Source organism: Choloepus didactylus, chromosome 14 (assembly GCF_015220235.1).
Source record: "Choloepus didactylus isolate mChoDid1 chromosome 14, mChoDid1.pri, whole genome shotgun sequence".
Classification (NCBI taxonomy): Eukaryota; Metazoa; Chordata; class Mammalia; order Pilosa; family Megalonychidae; genus Choloepus; species Choloepus didactylus.
Window position 1 is genome coordinate 94,722,203 of NC_051320.1, and position 20,982 is coordinate 94,743,184.

General features: G+C 51.9%; 1 protein-coding gene across 1 annotated transcript in view; it reads right to left on the minus strand.

Annotated features, from left to right (window-relative positions):
- The window catches only part of TRAPPC9 (trafficking protein particle complex 9), a 743,379-nt gene that overhangs the window by 159,721 nt on the left and 562,676 nt on the right, over window positions 1–20,982 (minus strand). Inside the window, exon 21 of the mRNA XM_037803518.1 lies at window positions 3,983–4,136. Within this exon, the coding sequence (XP_037659446.1) occupies window positions 3,983–4,136 (154 nt within the window). The remainder of the gene's footprint in view (window positions 1–3,982; window positions 4,137–20,982) is intronic.

Genomic DNA, 20,982 nt, shown 5'->3' on the forward strand with positions numbered 1-20,982 from the left:
AAACCCTATTTATCATTTTTATTATCATCATGACAACGAATAACCACTTACTGTGCAGCTACTCAGCCTTGGCTTCCTGGCCTGTTCTCTAAACTGCCCCCCATGAAGGCCCACGGAAAGCAGGATGGTGGTTCTGCAAAATGTTAAACATGGAATTTTCATATGACTCAGCAATTATACTTCTAGGTGTATATACTCGAAGACAGTGAAAAAAGGGTCACAAACGGATACTTGAACATCACTGTTTATGGCAACATTATTCACAACAGGCAAAAGCTGGAAACAGTGCGAGTGTCCATCAAAAAAGGAATGGAAAAATAACCTGTGACTCACACACACAATGGAATAGTATTCAGCCGTAAGGTAGAATGAGGTGACGAGGCCTGCTGCAACACAGAAGAACCTTAGAATATTACGCTCAGTGAAATAAGCAAGACACATAAGGACAAAAACTGTATGGTGTCCCCTACAAGAGATGAGAAGAAACAGCAAATTTGCAGAACTAGAACATAAAAAGGAAGAGGAAAGAAAGGAGGGAGGGAGGGAGGGAAGGGCCTGTGGGGGTGGGGAGGGAGAGGGGCCAACGCCGAGGGGCTTCCACGCCCCGTTTCGGGCTGGGCGGGCCCCGGGAAGTGAAGCCCACCTGGCTGGGGGAGCCGACAAGGGGCCCCCTCCCCTCCTTCCCTCCATGGCTCCCTCTGCTCAGCCCCTGGCAGCCCCTGGGCCGGGTTCGGCAGCAGCCCGAGTGGGCCTCCCGTCGGTCCCGCGTCATGGCAGTTCCATCGTTCCCGCCGCAGCCAGAGGGGCTGTGGACACAGGGTCTGGCCGCGCCACATCCTCGGGAGAACGACCCGGCCTCCTTCTGGGCCTGGGGCCCCTGCAGTCCCCGCACTGCCCAGGCTCCCGTCGGCTTCGTGGCTCCCGCCACGCAGCCCCTGGAGGAGCTCCGGGGTTCACCTTCCCGGGCGCTCACGGGGGCGGCAGGTGCCTGCACCGCTCTCCCCCCAGACTGCTGCGCCGGAGGGCCCAGGACACCGCGGAGGAGGCCCGCAGGGAGGGACGGGCGGAGGCGCCTGCTGTCCCCCAGCTGCTCCTTCCGTCCTTGCTCTTTCTTAGGTAGACAGGTGTGTGTGTTTCTACCGCAAGATACACAGCTTCCCTTCAAACGCATCTATCTGCTCTCAGGTGCTACATACGGACAATTTCTATAACTATGGATGAGCGAAAATGAGGCTCATTTTTTAACTATCAAGTCTAAAATTTTGAAAATATTAAAGTGCATAATGAAATCATCAGCCAATTCAACCTTTGGCCTTTCTATCTGCTTGATTTCAGGTTTACAATAGGGAGAGTGTGCTATTCATTCCAAGCTAGAGGACAATACCAGATGCAAAGAAAAGAAAGAGAAAGGGAGAGAGAATATTCTCCTTAATGTTAATTTTCTTTAATCAAATTCACTCTCCAAATTTCCTTCCTGGAAACAACAGAGCATTCAGATTTGTCCACACAGAAGTCCCTCACATACTCCCAATCAGTAAACTTGGGGGACAGATGAGGGTGGCATATGGCAGGCATTAGATAATTACTTGTACGAATTAGTAAGTGAATACAGAAAATAGGGAAGTCAACCTCTCAAAGGAGTCAAGGCTGAAAGGAGAGACATTAAAAGACATCAACATACTTTTTGATGATGGTTTTCAAAGAGCCTAAGATTTTTGGTCAATTAATCCCATTAGCAGGCAGCATGTGCAGGGGCAGACCCCGGCTTGCTGTGCCGGAGGGCCCAGGACGCCAGGAGGCTGCCTGCCGGGAGAGACGGGCTAGCACGGGCTCCATGTCTGCTCTGCCACCACTTGCTTGAGCCGCAACTTCCTGGTCCCTGAGGCAGCCACCTAAAGCAGCCTGGGGCCCTTCAGGAGGGAGGGGCCTGGGTGACAAGGGTCCACCCCAGTGCCCGGCACATGGAAGCTCCTGGCAAAGCAGTTACAGGTGAGCAGGCCGTTCCAGGAGACCCGCAGCTGGCCGTGAGGGCCCCAGACCCCCACTACTGGGCCTCCTGCTCGGACCTCAGCCCCAGGGCGAGACCACTTGCTAGAAGGCCAGGTCCTCCGGGGACCCCCAGAGGGTCGCCCCTTCCTGCACTTGAAGTTCTGTGATGTTGGGCTCAGGCTGACTCAGACCCGCCGTGCCTGCTTCCCTCCGCACAGGCTCCATCTCCTGCCTCACGCGGAGGCATCCATGCCAGATACTGAGCCTCTCCAACACTCTTCCATCAGAGAAACCCACACCACTTTCTGGCTCTGAGCCACGATGGTATGTACCAGGAGGTGAGAGTCAAAGGCCCCTCTGTCACCCAGTTCAGCACCTGGGTGGCCTGCAGGGCTCTCTTGCGAAAGTTTACCATCTGAGAAAACAGGGACCCGGGGGACACTCTTTGTCTCCAAACACACCTGGCTGGCCCCTGGCTCCACCACTCACCGGCTGGCTAGACGGAGGTGAGTTTGGGTATTTGTGATTCGGTTTCTTCACTGGGAAGTAACAGTGCTGATCCAACAGACAGGGAAGGATCCACTGAGATGACGGGTGTAATGTGCCTGGTATACAGTGCTAATTCCTGACTTTCTTCCCTGCTATGTCACTTGACTCATTTGAGCAGCAAGAACTGACTGGAGCCTGCTGTGGTGCTGAGCTCGGAGGGGAGGGCGAGGGGAGGACTACTCTGGCCACACCCATTTTTTTTATCTCTCTGTACAAAAGGTGCCACAATGTGCTGCTTCTATCTGCTCTCCAGGAGTCCCCAAGCACTCTATTTTTAGTATCTGGTGCAAAAAAAAAAACAAAACTATCAACGTGTAAAGTGCTTTTTTGTCACCAATTCCTTGGAGACACTGGGTCTACCAAGCCCAAAATTCACTTTGGCCTGAAAGGAGGAACTGGCCTCAGGCTCCAGAACATAAACTGAGGATCTTCTCAGAATTCAGGGAAGTATCCAGAATGATAGCCCATATCCACAAAACTGATGCATGAATGAGATAATTAACAGATCTTCAAACCAGAGCTGTCTTTCCAGAAAACATTCTCTGAGCAAACCCTGCTCACGTACCATGGTACCTTTGGGCACTTTTCCATCCTTATGCCCTTCACAAACTTCTATTCACCTTTACAGAGCCCACTCAAACGTCACCCCCTCTGTGAAGCCTTCCTTGATTGTCCCCTGCACCAGCAGCTTCTTCCTCTATCTGGCGCAGTCCTGTCACACAGTGTGTTTAACTCTCACTCGACACATCCACACCCTACGGGATGGGGAGACTGCAATGAGACCTCGTTTTTTTTTTCATTTCCTGCTAAGCATCTAGCAGAATCCTCACCCAACGTCAGCGAACGTAAATATTGCTGAACAGTCAAACAGACACACGAACCTGTTCTTTTTCCCAGGCACTCATGCATTCAATTACGTACCTACCAAGAACCAGGAATTGTTCCCAAGTTCAGAACAGGGTCAGTCACTTTCAGATCCCTCTTTGTAGCACAGCCCTTCTGAAAACTTTCTCAGAATTTTTAAAACAGCAGCTTCATGCCTCAGTAAGCTGTATAATCTGATTTCAGTTTCCTGGACAAGGCCATCAGTGTTTTCAGGTGTCAGAATGTGAAATTCCTCAAGCCCAGAATTCATGGGTGGCCATTAGAGCCTGTCACTAATATGAATATCAACACTGGCAAGAAATACGTGATCCACGGACAGGAACACCACTGGCCCGAGAAGACCTTTCCTCGCACGGAATCGATACTTCATTAAGTGTGGCCTTTCAAGCATTAAGAGGTTAAGAAAAGGCCAGCCCTTTGGCCCATACCTTCTTGCCGTGGCATTTCTGAGTAACTTGTGGTTAAAATTCAGCAGCTACCCCCCTCCCCAGTTCCCAGCAGTCAAAGACCCCAGAGAGTGGTGCACTGAATTTCCAGGTGGGCCCCAGGAAAAGGATATGATTTCCCAGCGGATGCCCAGTTTGCTGTTGATCTCCAGGCCTCGTGCTTCTTGCTTCTCTTCTTCCAGCTGCTTTGAGTTTGCAAATTGTCCTTTCTCCCCAGGGGATTCTGGGAAACTCTCAAAGTTGAACTTGTCCACTTGAATAGCCATTCTAGGAGAAGGAGGTGGGGGGGAACACAACAGAGAATTAATCAGTTGGGCAATCTCTTCTGCTGGCTGCTGGAGAAGTGGCACGTGCCAGCGTGAGACAGTACAATGAATCATCATTAATTCATCACAGATTTACCCCAAGAAAATGAAATGACAGACTCCCAGGGTGGCACTGACTGCAGAGGTGGCTCCACACACAGCTTGGAAATGGAGACACAGTCAGAAATTCAAACCTCTCTCATCTACCCTCACCTTATTCTCTACTGCAGCACTCAATTTACATCTGCCACAGCTTTTATCATGGGCTGTAAATATTTTACTTATTTTTAGATTTGTTAATTGTCTGTTAACCGAACTGGAATCCAGCTCCCTGAGGGCAGAGAGCCTCCTGGGCTTGTATACCTGGCACACTGCAGCTTCTCCATCGACTGTCAGGTGAACAACTGAAGGAGTGAAGGAAACCTTCCCCGATAGCCCAGCCAATTCTTGCCTCCTCCTGCCATCACTGCCTGGGCCTCGTGCCTCCACCCACATCACACACGCCCTGGTCCTGGCGACCGTCTACAGGAGGCACGGAGCTACGTGCCTGGATGCCCACCTGCACTCGCTGCACCGCGCTCTAATGAGCTGGGCCTGGGGCTGTCTCCAGGCCACCAAGGACACCCACACAGGTGGGCTGTGCAGCCCCCAGCACAACATCAGACATGTCCAGGTACTCCACGGAGGTGTGCAACATGGATGGGTGGCAGGAGAGAGCGAGGAGGGGGGCTTCTTCATGCTAGACCCCCTAAGTCCCGCCCTACCCATAAGCCATCAACTGAAAGATGACTGGGGGTTCGCGAGTCAATGGAAAAAAGGAGAGTTTTTGTATTTTCATCGCATAAACTGTGCAATAGTCAACATTTTCCAACAAAACTCAGCATGCTCTAATTGGCCTTTGGGGCTATTCCCTTTAACAAATAGCAGACGAGAGGGATTGAAGCTCAGGGTGTAGAAATATTAGATTAAACCCAAAGAAGAGGTCTCAGTCACTGTGACAGTCTGGGAAAGAGCTACTGAAGTGTCAATAAATCAGTAGCAGTCAGCCAGGAGCACGGCTGAGGGCTGAGCCACCCAAGGGCTACAAAGACTCCCTTGCAAGCAGAGGACAGTATGTTTTATAGAAAGAGAGATTTTCAAAAAAATTATATTTACTGTCCTTTTCTGATTATATAAGTAGGTAGGCATATTGTAAAAAGAAAACAGAGGAAGGCATACAATAAGAAAATAAGAAGCACACGGAATCTTATACTCCAATGTTAATATCTTATAGTCTTTTTTCTAATATATACTTTTACTCTAGTTTATCATTATTTATGTATATATACACATACATATATTCATACACAAAATTTTATATCTTGTTTATTTTCTTAGTATACTATGAACATTTACACATTACTAAAATTTAGTCTACAAAATATTCTATCACCTGGATGTAATACAGTTCACTTAATTTCACTATTCCTCTTAATTTCTCAGATCTTTTCCATTTTTTAAAAACTGCTATTGTAAAACATCATTTGTGCTATTGTAAAACATCTTTGTGCTTAAATCTTTGTCTGAATTTCTGTCCATTTCTTAGGATATATTTCTAGAAGTGGAGTTTCTGACTCGCACGTTAGGAAATGGACAACTCCGACATATGGTGCCGAGCCCCCTTTAGGGAAGGTTTACGAATGCTCGTTCTCTCCACTGCACCTCTGCTAATACTGATGATTAGCAATATTTAATCTTTGCTAGTAACAGGGAAAATGCTTGTGGAATCCTGGCTCCAGGACTATGCCAGTTTGAATGTATTATGTTCCCCCAAATGCCATTATCTTTGATGTAATCTTGTGTGGGCAGACCCATCAGTGTTGATTAGATTGCAATTCTTTGAGTGTCTCCATGGAGATGCACCCCACCCAACTGTGGGTGATGACTCTGATTGGATAATTTCCATGGAGGTGTTGGCCCGCCCATTGGGTGGGTCTGAATTAAATTACTGGAGCACTATATAAGCTCAGACAGAAGGAGCGAGCTGCTACAGCCAAGAGGGACACTTTGAAGAACGCCCAGAAGCTGAGAGAGGAGTTACAGTTTGAAGACGGCTGTTGAAAGTGGACTCTTGCTCTGGAGAAGCTGAGAGAGGACAAATGCCCCAAGTGCAACTAAGAGTGACATTTTTGAGGAACTGCAGCCTAGAGAGGAATGTCCTGGGAGAAAGCCATTTTGAGACCAGAACTTTGGAGCAGATGCCAGCCACGTGCCTTCCCAGCTAACAGAGGTTTTCCAGGCACCATTGGCCATCCTCCAGTGAAGGAACCCGATTGCTGATGTGTTACCTTGGACACTTTATGGCCTTAAGACTGTAACTGCGTAACCAAATAAACCCTCTTTATAAAAGCCAATCCATCTCCGGTGTTTTGCATTCTGGCAGCATTAGCAAACTAGAACAAGGATTTTTAATGTTTTAATTTGCAGTTCTGAATATCCTCGAGGTTGAACATTTTCTCAGAAGCCTGTTAACTGTTTATCTTTCTTCCCCTGGGAAATGCCTACATGTGTAACAAAAACGCTTCCAATTTTCCACCCACAGAAGCTCTTCTGGTTCCTCCACCTCAGAGGTAAATTGAAGCAAATTAGTGTTTTCTTCAGACAAAAGGTCAGAATATTTTCTAAGTTCTACTAAAAAGGCCAATTTAAGTCCACTGCCTGCTAACCCAAAAAGAACTAATAACGTTCACCTGTCAGATGGGTCTGAAAACAGCCCTGGTATCAGGCTCTCCGGAGGGAACACCACTGGCAGTTACCAAGCTTAGGGTACAAACACACCCTGGGCGCTTTTGCCGCTGGAATTCCAGTTGTGCAATACTGTGGGGGGCTTTTCTGAGCAACTTGTGAGTTAGTAAGCATTGTCCCGACCCCATGCCGTAATAAAACTGTAGCCAGGTGTGCCCATAAAAGTAAATGAGGGAAGGAGACACAACGTAACAACCACTTAATATGTGCTTATTAGCTCCAGGCTGGGTATATGCCATCTACATTCACCGTATTTGATATGGCAGCAAGCCTAAGGATGGGTGACGGCATGAAGCTCCGCGAGAGGAAGCCCCACACAGCACCCGTGCCCAGGGCTGCCTGGCCCCACACCCCTGCTCTTTGTGTTTGGGCTGTTGGGCTCTCCCCTGTTCCTGCTGGGGAAGTCTGCAGGGCTGGGAGGGTCTCGGCCACAGGTGACTCCGGAGCCTGCTCTCCACACTTCCCGAGTTCCCACCTGCTGGTGCACCTCCCTACCAAGCCCACAAAGTAGGCAAAACCCTCCTCTCTCACCGCTGGGTGGCCAGACTGAGAACCACAGAATTGAGGAACCTGGCTAGGGTCACCAGTGAAAAGTCCCAGAGCCAAGATTCCAGCTCGGATTGGACCGGATCCAGAGCCGGTGAGCGTTCCCCAAACCACAGAGGAGCGTGGCCTGGCATCTCCACGTGAGCCCCAACACCCACACCCCGGGAGAGCGGCGCGGTGGTCCCCTGGCCCGCTGAGAGATGAGCTCTCCCCACCACAGGGGGCTGCATGACCCTGACAGCATGGAGGGCCACATCTGGGCAAGGGGGACCCACTCGCCTGGGCCCCCATGGACAGCCTTGTCTGAGTTCAACCAAAGACCCATCAGGACCTCTAAAGAAGACTGACGCCACTGTGTTTGGAGGTTTGTCACTTGAGTCACGAAACCACCCTGACTGGAGGGAGCAGAGCCTGCGGAGGTGACAGGCAGCCGATGAGCAGTGCATGTGCAGGCAGCCCCCACGGGCCACCTGGAGAGCCCCCGGAGAGGCCCGCAGCACCCATCAGAGCCATGCACAGGAGAACGCCAGGCTGAGTGGGGAGATCCAGGTGCTGCGGGATGAGGGAAGTGAGAGCCCATTGACTCCAGCTGACCCCCAGGGGTCATGGACCCACAGCAGCCCTGGGGCAGCAGGACCGAGGGATGAGAGCTCAGGCCTCGGAGCCGGCACCTCGGCTCTACCCATGACCCTGGGCGAGCCCTCCCTCCCTCCGAGCGTCTCTGTGAAATGGCATTTGTACTGTCCACACCAAGCGGGGTGGAGGGAGCTAAGACGGTTCTTAGTCCAGTGCCAATAAACGGTGGCCACAATAGTCAACCCACACTCCGTGATCAGGTTAGTGCCGAGCACTTCCTCAGTTAGCAAGCAAGTTTTCATAGCTGCAAAGAACTAAAACCGTAACGCAGAGCCGAAGCCACAGTGCCCACCACTTGCCTTGGCCCACGTGTAACCCCTTGCAGAGGAGAAGCCCGCTCTCCAGTGAGTGCTTTCCTCACTTTGTGTGCTCACCCCCTCCTCACTCATGATTCAAGCTTGTGCTTAAAGGTGGGGGGAGAGGCAACATATACTAGAGAGTACGCATGCAATCTTCCATTAAAAAGGGTCAAATACGTGACTGATGCTTCTGGCAAACCATAGCAGAACAGGTAAGCATAGTCTTTGAAAACAGCACAGGAAAGCAAGGGCCAGAGAGCGAGCAAGCAAGCGAGCCATGGCCGACAGCACATGAGCCTGTTCTGCCTTCTTCGTGGCCTCTGGGGCTGAGCAACTGGCCCTTCAGGTGGCGTCCTGGAGGGTGGGCAGCCCCGCGCCCAGGCCAGCACATCTGCGTGATAACAGCAGCGGCTCTCTCGCCTAATGCCTTGTTCCCCTGGATGGTTCTGTCTTTTGCTTCTATCTATTTTGGGTGAAGAAAGGGCAGCGTGCTGAGGACGCAGGTGCATTAGCGACCGCTGGTGGCTGGCCTGGGGCGAGAACCCAGAGCTCTCTCAGGGCGGGTGGGCAGGGACGGGGATCCGGCTCTTGTGGCCCGAAGCTCTCCAGGACAGGGCTGTGTGCTTGCCCACAGGCGGGGGCCGGCCACAGCCTCGGGGACCTCCTGCGCCCCACCTGCCTCTCCCTGGGTTATGGGGTCACTGTGTGAAGAAGGGTGACGATGTGTGTGGACGCACGCGGCACATGAGATGTCCACACGCATTAGCTGAAGGGACGAGCCTTGGGCCCTGGACAGCGGGGAGGCCCAGGCGCCACACAGTCTCCGTGGATCTGGTGACACTGGGTCCCAGTCCGATCTCTCGCAGGAGGCCTGTCCAGCTGCCCACACCTCACAGGCCGTTTTCTTCCTGGATTAGTGACATGCCCTCACAATTTATAGCCCCTCACTGTTTGCAAAACACTGCAGGTCACTTTCTTGGTCTAATGTTGGGATGCAAAACGCTCAGCACAGTCCCTGGCCCACAACCAGCTCTGTAAATAGCAGCGGCTGCCGCAATTCTAGTCCACATTAATGGATAAGGAGACAGAGGTGCCCAGAAGTCAAGGAAATAACCTAAGGTCAAAAAAAAGAGGCAAGTCCATGGACAAGCTGAGATTCAAATTCTGCTCTGATTCTAAACCCCGAGTTCTTTAAGACCCTGCAGACAGTCTCCAACATCATTTGATTCTGTTAATCTTTGATGAGTCTGAGTTAAATACAATTAATACTATTATTGAATGCCAATTTTCATGTTTAATTTTATGGCCCAAAGTGACAATAACAGTCAAGAGTTGGCACTAAAAAAAGGTGCTGTGATTTTTGAAGGCTCTATAAAAAAAAGCGGTGGTTTTAAAATGCCATATCATATGATTCAGCCTTTGAACAGCTGATAACCTCACCAGGGAAGTCATAACGATGACATTTAAATACAAATCAAGGAGTCGGATTTAAAAGGACTATCCACATATAATTAAATTGAACTTTCATCGGGAGATAATTGATAGTTATAAGACTGGTATTCTAAATTTATGCAGTGCATCCGATGGGAATCTATTTGACTCTGCAGAATACACTGTTCTCTGCTTGATAATGAGGTAAAAACCAAATGAAAGTGAGGCGGCACCTTCCAGAACAGCCACCCTGAGGGAGAAGGGACTCGGGCAGACAAGGAAAGGGCACTGACGCTGACATCTGACACCCAAACAGAAGACCATTTTCTCATTACGCCCCAGAGATCAATTATGGTAAGAAAAATCCCCACTTCTTATTAGTTTTAACTGAAGAGACAAGATAAGCTTGTGTCCTAAAATCAGAGCCCTGCACACACAGTGGGCGCATCACCAGGACTGGCGCAAAGCCCCGTGCTGCGGTGGCACCCCACACCTGGCCCAGGCTGCCCCATGCCGAGCCACCTGCTCAGAGTCTCGAGTCCCCTCAACCCCCGCCCCTGGGAGAGATTATATCAGCGTTTTGCAGAAAAGAAAGCAACCTGCCCATAGCCACGGGAGCCAGGTCTTAAGGGCCCGAAGCCGTCGGCTCCCCCAGCTGCCGTCAGACACCGCCGGGCTCTGCAGGAGGACGGCTGCTCACGAGGGCACGCGTGGGCCGCTGGGCACTGGGAGCCACAGGAACGGGGAGCTGGGCGGCGGGCAGTCTGCAGGCCACCTCCCCTCCGTCTGCTCTGGGCGGGGGCTGGAGAAGCACCTGGGGGAAGGCTGAGGAGGTGCCTCGCATCCAGGGGCTCTTCCAAGCTGCAGGGCTAGGATTCCAAGTTATTCAACTCTCCTGAGTCTTCATTTCTTCTTCTAGGAACTGGAGCAACAGGGAAGGAGAAACGGTGGCACAGGGCTCACCGGACGCTTCTGCTCGGATTCCGTGAGTTCCGAGAAGGGCAGGGGAGAGGGGTCTCCGCAGGAGGCTCGGGCCGCGGGGTCTGCTGGTTCCTCTGGGGAGTGAGACCAGGGGAGCCCCCCCCTGCTGTGCTGGGAGACGGGCCGCCCATCAGCTCGGAAGATACTGCAGAGCCCCTTCTACAGAGGGGTGACCTGAGCTCAGCAAGGAAACCCTCTCCTGTCCCCAAAGTGAGCGACAGAGCCTCACTCCTCTCTGTCACTCACTGTCTCCTGTCTGTCTCGCCTGAGGGCTGTCCGCCCCTCTGTCCCAAACGGCTAGCGTCCCCTCACCCTTTGGATCCAGCCAGCCCTGGCCTGCACCGAGCAGCTGGCCTTGCCCGTCCACCTGCCTTCCGAGGCTGCCCAGGTGCCCAGTGGCCACGGCCTCCCACACAGCCCCCGTGATGGCAGCGTTCACACCCGTCCCCTGTCGGTACGACCCACGGGGACAGGATCTGTCGTCTCTGTGACTCCACAGTCCAGGACTTGCGCCGTAACAGCTGGTAAAAGCACATGCGCTCCAGGAACGATGCTTCCACAGGGAGCCTCTGGAATATTCCCTTGAAAGCTGGTATCTCTTAGATAAAATGTACAGGTATTTGTTCTGTGTTACAGGAAAAAAAAATAAGCGATGCTTTCAATGGCTGGAGACTCTGACACTGCTCCAGAGAAGCCGGCTCTCCAGTGCCAATGTCAGAGCTCCTTCCCCTCTCACAGCCGCCTTCCTGTGGGAAGCACAACCCCTTACTCGCATTTCTTTAGAGGAACATTTATTTTAGGAACTTCAAGTACTTTCCTTAGCACAGAAAATAGTGCGCAATAAAATGGGATTTATTCATAATGTCATCTGGCTGCCAGGTGTCCTCCGTCTTTAAATGGCAAGAGCAGAGCAGGGACCGGGCCTCTGCCCTCTGGGTCACTTCTTCCCGCTTTCTCACGGGCCTCCCGAGGCCCAGCGGGCTGCTGAAGCCATTGGGCCACCAGGCCTGGGTTCCGGTCCACTCTTGACCACTTATTGGCTCTGTGGCCACAGGCAAGTTACACAAGTGTCTCCAAGCCTCGGTGTCTACAGCTGCACAGGGACTATCCCACACGGCAGGTTATTCTGGGTCTGGGAGAATTAGCTTGAACGACCTGGCAACAAATTGGTGTTCAAATCTTCTAGCTGTTACTTTTGGGGACGATGAAAATGTTCTACAATTGATGGTGGTGACAGTTGCACGACTGTGAATATACTTAAAGACCACTGAATTGTACACTTCAAATGGGTGAATTGAGTGACGTGTGAGTCATATCTCAGAAAAACTGTAAAAAATTACAGCAATTGAAGGATGTTATCATAATAAAGATATGACATAGCATTTATGAAGACACTGTTTGAAGTAACTGCTAGATAAATACTACATATTTTATTACTTTCATTCACTGTCCTGCATTCATAAAAAATTTCACTAAGACTAACATTGATGGCCCTGCTATGGCCTTATGTGAGTTAGGACAGAGCTGTTTTCTTCCTCTCTGCTTCCCCCAGGCTGACAGAGCACGCAGCATGTAACGGGCGGAGAACCACAAGCCGAATGAAGTGGCTAGTCCAAAGCTTCTGCACATCTGATTCTCATCTCATCCTGCCCTCTTTTTGTTCCTCATAACCCCACTTACCGATCTCCAGGCCTGGTGGTGGGAACACGGCCCCAGAGGGCACAAGGTCGGTCAAAGTGGGGATTCCCGTCCCATCAAGCAGGGGAAGTCATCTTAACTCTCCCCTGGCTCTGTATCCAGTGGGGGGTGTTTTAATTTGTTCCCTGGGATGCTCATGGAATATTCTGGGGAGGTTTGTACTAATATCAAAATATGTATCAGATTCCTTGTTGGTTTTCTGCTGTTCTTTTGTCTGAGAGTCTTGGTTCTGCTTGGCTCTGCCTCTGCTCGGCCACGCCTTTGGGCAGCCACCCTTCTCGGGGGCTCTCTCCTAAGATGAGGAGGGGGCAGCTTTCTTCCAGAACTGTTCCAAGGAATCATGAGTTAACATAAGTGAAAGGGCCCAGAATGGCTCAGGTGCACATCAATGTCAGGTTCCTCCTACTTTTCAGATTTTAATAGAAATCGATTTTAATAGAAAATTGGCTGTATTGAAGTTTCTGGGCCAAATATGACCAGGAGAGCCCAAGTGTTTCCTTGTTTTCCAAAGGGTCATGCTAAGCCACAGCAGGCTGGAAAAGCAGTGGCAGCAGCAAATGGCCTGGACGAAGGGGCTCGGACAACCACCACCAGCATCTGTTGAGGCAGATACGCTGTGCCTCCCACATTTCCTGAAGTGAAACGCCAGAACGTTAACAAAAGCTCAGTCTCCCTCCAGCTCCTTGAAAGTGCTTCTAGACTGGTTCGCTGAGCCTGGAGAGGCGGATCACTGAACAACGTCATGGTGGTCACAGCGCTGGCCTCTGCACCGTCATCCGTGCAGAAGGTGCAACCGGCATTACTGGGGAGCCCGGATCTGAAGGCGTGGGGTCCCCTGCATGGCACATGGGGTGGTGGCTCCCAGTGCACTGCTGCGACTTGGACCTCGTCCAACAGCCGGTGGGCGCCAACTGCTCCCGTGAAGCACAGGTGGATACGCGCAACTTGGTACAGCCCCGAAGGCTCTGTGGGTCCTCACCGCGCCTGCCTTGGCGCTCCACCGGCTGACGTGGGAGGGCAGGAAGCCAGGACCGTCACGGCTCACATGGGGATGCCGTCCAGGCCAGACCCGCGGTCAGGACCCTCGGCCAAGCCATGCAGGGCTAACCTGACAGCATCACAGAGCGGCTGCCAGGCTGCAGGCCCTAAGCCTGGTGCACGGATATATAGGATGAATCAGAAACAGGCCCTGCTCCTCCAGGAGCTTTGGAGCTTCATGGGAGAGACAGAACAATGGGCAGACAGGCTGCTACATCTGTGGAAAGTTGTGGTAAGTGCTTTGATACAAGGATGCTCAGGATGGTAAAAGAGTATAGAAAAGGAACAACTAATCCTGCCTTAGAAACTTCAGAAAGAGCTGGAAAGAAGTGATGGCTAAGCAGAGACAGGCAGGATGGGGAGAAGCTGGGAGTTGGATACAGATAGAGAATGTTCCAGGAAGAAGGAACAACCCTTGCAAAGGGCTGGATGTGGGAGAAAGTGGGCAGAGCTCAGGACCCTGGATGACCAGACTGGCTGGACAAGGGGAGTGGGAAGGGACACAGCCCGAGAGGTGGGCAGGGCCTGGTTGAGGAAGGAGGCTGCCCGTCCCCCTCACCACTGTTGCCCAGTGGACAGTCAGACAGATGGACGGGTGGTCTCGACTGAAGTGAACACCAAAGGCCAGACTGAAGAAGAGAGGAAATCAAAGGAGGTGGTACAGAAAAGGAGGAAGTGAAAGAGGGAAAGAAAGAGGAAATAAACCACGAGGGAGAGAATATTTACTGAGTCCCTGTAACTATCACATATGGTAACTCCTGTGCTTTAGTTTTCCTCCAAGAGCAATTCCTGAAATGGGTTTATCATCTTCACAAAGCAGGGGAGGGGCTCGGGCACACGGCCCGCCTGCCTGAGGCCAGGTCTCCGTGGGTGCGAACAGCACGTCCTCCCCAGGCCGGAGGGGGGTGGGGGTAGCACGGGGAGCAGCACGAGGCCGACCACAAGCTCCCGCAGTGGGTCCCCACCTTCTCCCTCCATTCCAGGTGACACCAGAGACACTGTTCACAGGCCACAGCCCAGGACCTTGGCCCAAAATTCCTAAAGGGGAGAGCCAATGCCCACATGGGGACAGCCTGATTGGCAACGGGGAGGGCTGGGACCCCCTTTGGTGGGGGAGGATGCTGAGGCAGAGCGAGAGGGAGGGTCTACACCTGCTCTGCTAGCTGGTGGCAGGGCCAGAATGTCAACTAGGACCCCAACTCCAGGCCAGAGGCGGAAGGTAAAGTGAAAAATTGGGACGTCTCTGGCAGTTTTTTCCTAGTATTTTGCTAAAAGAAGGATGCAAAGAGAAATGAAGTACTTTTGACATTTGGATTTAAGACTGCGGCAGTTTCCCTCATCAAGCTAATCAGAAGCAAAAGAACCCACAGAGTTAAATCCTAAAATAGCTTTTTTAGGACAACTACAGAAGGATCTGACTGGTAAACCGATTAAAATGCAGCAAAGGATCCTGGTTCAGTGTCAATTTCAAAGGTAAATGAAAAATACACAGACTATACCGAAAGACAGCAGTGCTTCAATGATCTGGACTCCCTGGAAATACAAATTCCCTTGCATGAAAATGTCCCCGTTAAAGGGAGCTAAACCTACAAAACATAACCATTTTGCATCAGTCTTTTTGACAAAAGTCTTTCTATATTAGAATGCAAATTTTTCTCCTCCCAAAACAAGTTACGCCTGCCTCAGTGGGACCCCTCTTGGTGTGCATTCCTCGCAGTCAGCACATGGTGCAGAGACGGCTTTTCTCGGGATGCGGTGGCCACCTCAGACTCACGTCCGCACCTGGGCGTGGCCGTCACCCCCACTGACTCACCTGTCAGCGTCACCATAGACAGCGTCTCATTTAATTCTCAGCCCCTTGTGCACTAAATGTGTTTACTCTCGTGGCCACACTCTGCAGTTTAACAGCCTGTGCAAAGTCACCCAGCCCAGCCTTGGTGAGCACCGTACCGCGTCCGAGTGGACAGAGGGGTGGACACGTGCTGGGGCAGGCAGGGACGGCCTGCGTCCCCGGAACGGGCCTCCTTCAATGTGGGGTGGTGCCTAGCGGTGCACGGCCTGGCAGGTGTGGAGCTGGGCCCCTGGCGAGGAGCCCCAGGGCCCGAGTCAACTCTGCTGTCCTTGGTGCTCTAAACAGGGTCGTCGTCGGGAGACCTGGGTGCCAGGCCATGTGCTGAGCTGGGCGAGTGTCCTGATCGCTGTGACAACCCCTCACCCCGGGGTTTTCTTCTGTAAAACGATCTAAAAAGAGATGGGCTGTGGATTATGGCAGCGTGTTCTTCATTAGAAAACATTTTAGAAATCCTAGTTCTTTTATTCCTATCATTACCGCAGCTACAACTTCCCGCTGGCACCGCAAACTCGATACACCCGAGGCCAGACGCGTCCCCCGAGCCTGCTTCCCACCCTGCACGGTCTGCACCCACCGCGTCCCTGCGGGCCCTCCTCCGCCTCTGCCCCCTGCTCTGCCCGGCGGTAGGCTATGAGCACCCGGCTGCTGCCCCCCACCCTGGCCCTGCTCCCCGGCCTCCGCCAGGCCTCCTGCCGGCTTCTCTGTGGGCTCCGTGACCACCACCCCATCCAGCTCGCAGCTCCCGGCTGCGGGCTCTCCCTCTCCAACCCGCTGTACCTTCAGCTAATTTTCCTCCAGCACGAATCTGATCACATAAGTATATAAGCTTGCCTGCTTCTAAAGGGCCCCTGGTTGCCCAAGAATAGCACCTGGGGTGGGGTGGGGGGCATGCTACAGAGCGGAGACCAGTAAAAGTAGTAGGTGCAGACTTCAGAGGACCCTGGGGTCAAGCTCGGTGCCTCCTGGGGCATCGTGAGCTGCCTCTGGGCAAAGGGAGTCCGTGAAGGTTTACTGGACAGCGGCCGTCACATTTGAGCCTTAAGAAAGACAACTGAGGCCCCCAAATGGAAGGTTAGCAAGGTGGGGATTACAGGCAGCTGTCCAAATCCAAGGTGAAAGAGCCATCAGAAAACGGAATACCAAGCTGCAGAGCTCTCACAGGGATCTGCTATTGGAAATCACCTAATTACCATCTAATATGCAAGATAGCATTTGTACCAAGAACTAGTACAAATACAGAATGTATTTACAGGACACCAATATAGAATAAAATGAAACTCCTTTAGAAAATAAAAATGTGAGTAAATTTCCAGGAAGCCAAAAGTCATTCAAGAAGGCCTTCAAAAAGTGCCGGAGAGGAGTTTGAATTAAAAAATGAGAAGACGGAGATATTCCTCTGGGCCGGGCCCCATCTACTCGTTTAGCACGTACAACCTCAAAACGGCAGCCCCTGGGCCAAGCACCGCTCACCGTGATTTTCCTTCCATCCTTGTGGGGGGAACAATGATGAGAAAACCGAGGCTCCTGCATACTCAGTCTAGTGAAGAAGACGCGGAAGTAGAGCCTTCAGGGACGGCGGCTCGCAAGCAGAGAGCTGATGAGGGGGAGTCAGCTGCTGGGGGTGAGGAGGGGTGGGAGGACTGCAGAGAGAGGGGCCGAGCCCTGAACGCCACAGGGTGCAGACAGGCCTGGGCAGCAGGGTGGCGGGAGGGTGCTGGGTGGAAACATGGCCTGGGGGGCTTCTGTAGGGGACTGGAGAGTGTCCTCTAAATCGTGTCTCCCAGAACCTCAGGAAGAGATCTTATTTGGAACTGGGGTCTTTCCAGATGTAATTAAGGATCTCAAAATACACTCAACCTGATTTTAGGGTGGGTCCTAAATGGCGTCCCACAAGGAGAGGGGAAGAGACAGATGCGGGAGAGATGCAGAGGAAACAGCCACGTGAAGACGGGGGCTGAGATGGGGGCGATGGGGCCACAAGCCCCCAAATGCCAGGTGAGCCACCAGGAGCTGGAAGGGCCAAAGAGGGACCCTTCCCCTGGAGCCTTCGGAGGAGCCCAGCCCTGCCCACACCCCGAGTTCAGGCTCCTGGCCCCCGGCTCTGCTGAGAGCACATCCCTGTTGTCAGCCCTGGGCTGTGGCGCTGTCACATCAGCCTTGGACGCAGATGAGGTGTGAGGCCCGTGACCTGAGCCCAGTGCATGGCTGCGGGGAGGGTGAAGTAGGGGAGGGCCACGCCTGGATTTGCAATTCAGCGCTGTGAAGGGCAAGGTGGCTGCGCTGCTGAACTCAGGGCGAAGGGCTGGCGGTGGGAGGCCAAGTGAGGAGAGTGCTGTGAAAGCCCCGGGAGGGACAGACACGACTGGGACTAAGGAGGCAGGACGGAGAAAGGTGTTTCGATCCAGATGCTTAAGGCCTGTGGCCTTCGCTCTAGACGCTTCCGAAATCAGTCCTCACGGCTTCACAGAGAAGCTGTTCTAAAGCTGTTGACAGGACAGCAGCAGCAAGACACCAGCTCCCACCCGCTGCGCGAGACTGGCGGGCGCCTCGGGACGGGGTTCATCCACTCCCACGGCGCACGCTCCACCCAGGCGTGCACGAGCTGCTGGCACCCGGCGTCTGCCCGGGGCTCCGGCACTCCTGACGTGTCCGCGTGCTGCCTCCCACCCTCCCCACACTGAGATCCGCCCTCACCGCTACCTCACTGTTCCCTCCCGGGGCAGCTTGCACCCTGACTTCACCTGGCTGAGCTCATCTTCCGGCCACCTTTATCTCAGCCCTCTGTGCTTCTGCAGTGCGTCTGATACAGCACACACTGGAATGATCCGAGTTGCATGCATATTTTTCTCCACTTAACTGAGAGTTCTCTGCAGAGCAGAAATGTAACTTCCTAACACCTGGCACAATATCTGGCACATGACAGGTGCTGGAAAATGTTTGCTAAAGTAAGAGGCACCCGAAAGCCTTTGTCTGGCTGAAGCATCGCCATCCTACAGGGAACTGCTCAGAAAAGAGCAGACTGGTTTTAAAGCAGTGAAACGCATCCGTTTTGTTAAACTGTTAAAAACTGAGGCATTGTTAAAATGCCTCAATCACACTAAATCAGTTGCCATTAGTAAAAGAGGACCTTTAATCTAATTACACATATTATCAATTCTAAGTTAAGCCTCATATTTCCTAAATTAAATGGGGAAAGCCAACAGGAAACCCTCGGAATTCCCTTGCACACAGCCGGAAGGTGTGTGCTCGCATGGGGTTGGAGGGGTGGGGGTGGGGGCACAGCTGGCCCTTCAGCCTACCAGAGCAAGGGCAGGGAGAGCACTCAGGGCTGCGGGGTCACCCTCTCTCTCCCCTTCTCCCCGCCTGGCCCAGGTGCAGCCCCAGGTGCAGAGCGTAAGGGCAGCAGGGGCACCAGTGGCTAAAACCCAAGAGAAACACCAGCCTTCTGGCCAGAGAAGTCAGGAAAAGGGCTCCCTGCAGGCTGGAGAGTCCATGTATGTGTGTGTGTGATCTCAAAGGGGAGACAGCCAGAGGAGGGGGTCCCCTAATTCTGGGTATGAACCTGCACAAATCTCACCTTAAGCCCTGAGCAGGACACACCCACCCACAAGGCTTAGAGAACGGAACTGTGATCACCCCTCTTCCCCACCCACCCATTCCCGACCCGCCTCTGCCTGTGCACACACAGACCCAACCAGCATGGCCAAGACTCGGCAAACCAGGCTGACAGCCGAGCCGCCTGCTGAAAGGTCTTCCTGACCTGGTGGGCTGGAGCAGCTCCGGCCAGCAAGAGCCAGACGTTAGCCTCTCTTTTCAACTTGCATTCAGAGATCATGTTGGTAGCTTGCAATTAGCCATGGGAAATTTTTTTTTTTAATTTTATTTTGAAATAAATTCAGTCTTACAGGAACAGTTGCAAAAACAATACAAACCCTATACACAGAACTCCAGCACACCCTGACCTCCCCTCCCTCAATACCCCAATCCACCAAGTTTAACTTCCTGTCACACCACCATTTCTTTCTTCCCATGGGGAAATATTTGCACCATGGAAATTGTAAAATGCTACAAACCAGGGTTGGTTGTTAAAATTTTACCAGCTCATAGCTGGACAGACCCAAACCAACACAGCAGAGGCATGGGGACTGCACTTAGGGAGCGGAGCTGGGATCTGAAAACCACCTAGTAAGGCAGAGTGTATGGTCTGAGCCCAGCGGGATTAAAATTGTCTGCCGAAACAAACCATCAGTGTTCTTCAGAGGATTATACAGGACCCAGTATCTACAAAAATTCACAGTCGCAGTGTCCAAGATACAATGCAAATTGACATGCATAAAAAGGGAACATGGGACCTTCTCTAAAGAATCAGTGGACACCAACCCTAAGATGAGCCAAATGCTGCAAGTGTCAGACAAGTCTTTAAGGCTGCTAATATAACCCCACCCTCTGAGAAAAGGAAATGACACTTGAATGAAAAGATGGAAATTTTCAACAGAGAAACAGAAAATAAAAGGCAAGATGAATACAACTTTAAAAATACAACATCTGAAATAAAAAAAAACCTCACTGCATGAGCTCAGTAGCAGAATGGGATAAGAGAGGAAAGAGTATGGGACTTGAAAATAGATAAAAGAAAATACTGATAAACTGAATTCCATCAAAACTTTGAAATTTTGCTCTTCAAAGGCAAATCAAAGCCTGGAAGAAAACAGTGCACACGGGACGGAGAAAGGACTTGTATCCAGACTATTTAAAGAAACTATCAAAAACTCAGTAAGAATACAACCAAACCAATTAAGATGGCAAAGATTCACACAACACTCCACAAAAGAAGACAGGCGAATGTCTCAGTAAATGCACGAGAAGAGGCTCAGCATCACTGGTCACCAGGGAAACGCAAGTCCAAACCCCAATGAGGCACGCGCCACGAGAACGGCTCCAACGAGGAAGGCTGACCACCCTGGTGGGTGACACTGGGGTGGAACCACAGCCCACATGCAGGGCTGACCGGACGGGACGCGGTGTGGCCAGGGCAGGCGGCCTGGCAGGGCCTCAGAAAGCCACCGGAGACCTGTGGCGTGATCCCACAGTCCACGCCTAGGCATTTACCAAGAGAAAGGGAAGCATTTATCTGTGAAAGACTGGGACAGGAGTGGCCAGAGCAGGTGATTCACACTAGGCCAAAGCAGAAAGGACGGTGAACGGACAGGGTGTGTCCTTCCAGGGGACCAGTGACCAGCCGTAAGAAGGAATGTGCAATCGCTACACACTGACACCACAGACAAATCTCAGAATCATCATGCTGAGTGAGAGAAGCTGGGCAAAGCAAGCACGTGCTATATGACTGATGTCGTCTGTGTAAAATCCTAGAACATACAAGCTAACCTTCAGTGACAGAAAGCAAAGCAGTGGTGGCCTGGGAATGGTTGACAAAAGGACACGGAAAATTTTGCAAGTGATAAAAAACATTTGAAATGCTAAATGTGGTGATGGTTCTTTGGGGGGTATACATATGTCAAAGTCGATCCAATGGTACATTTTAA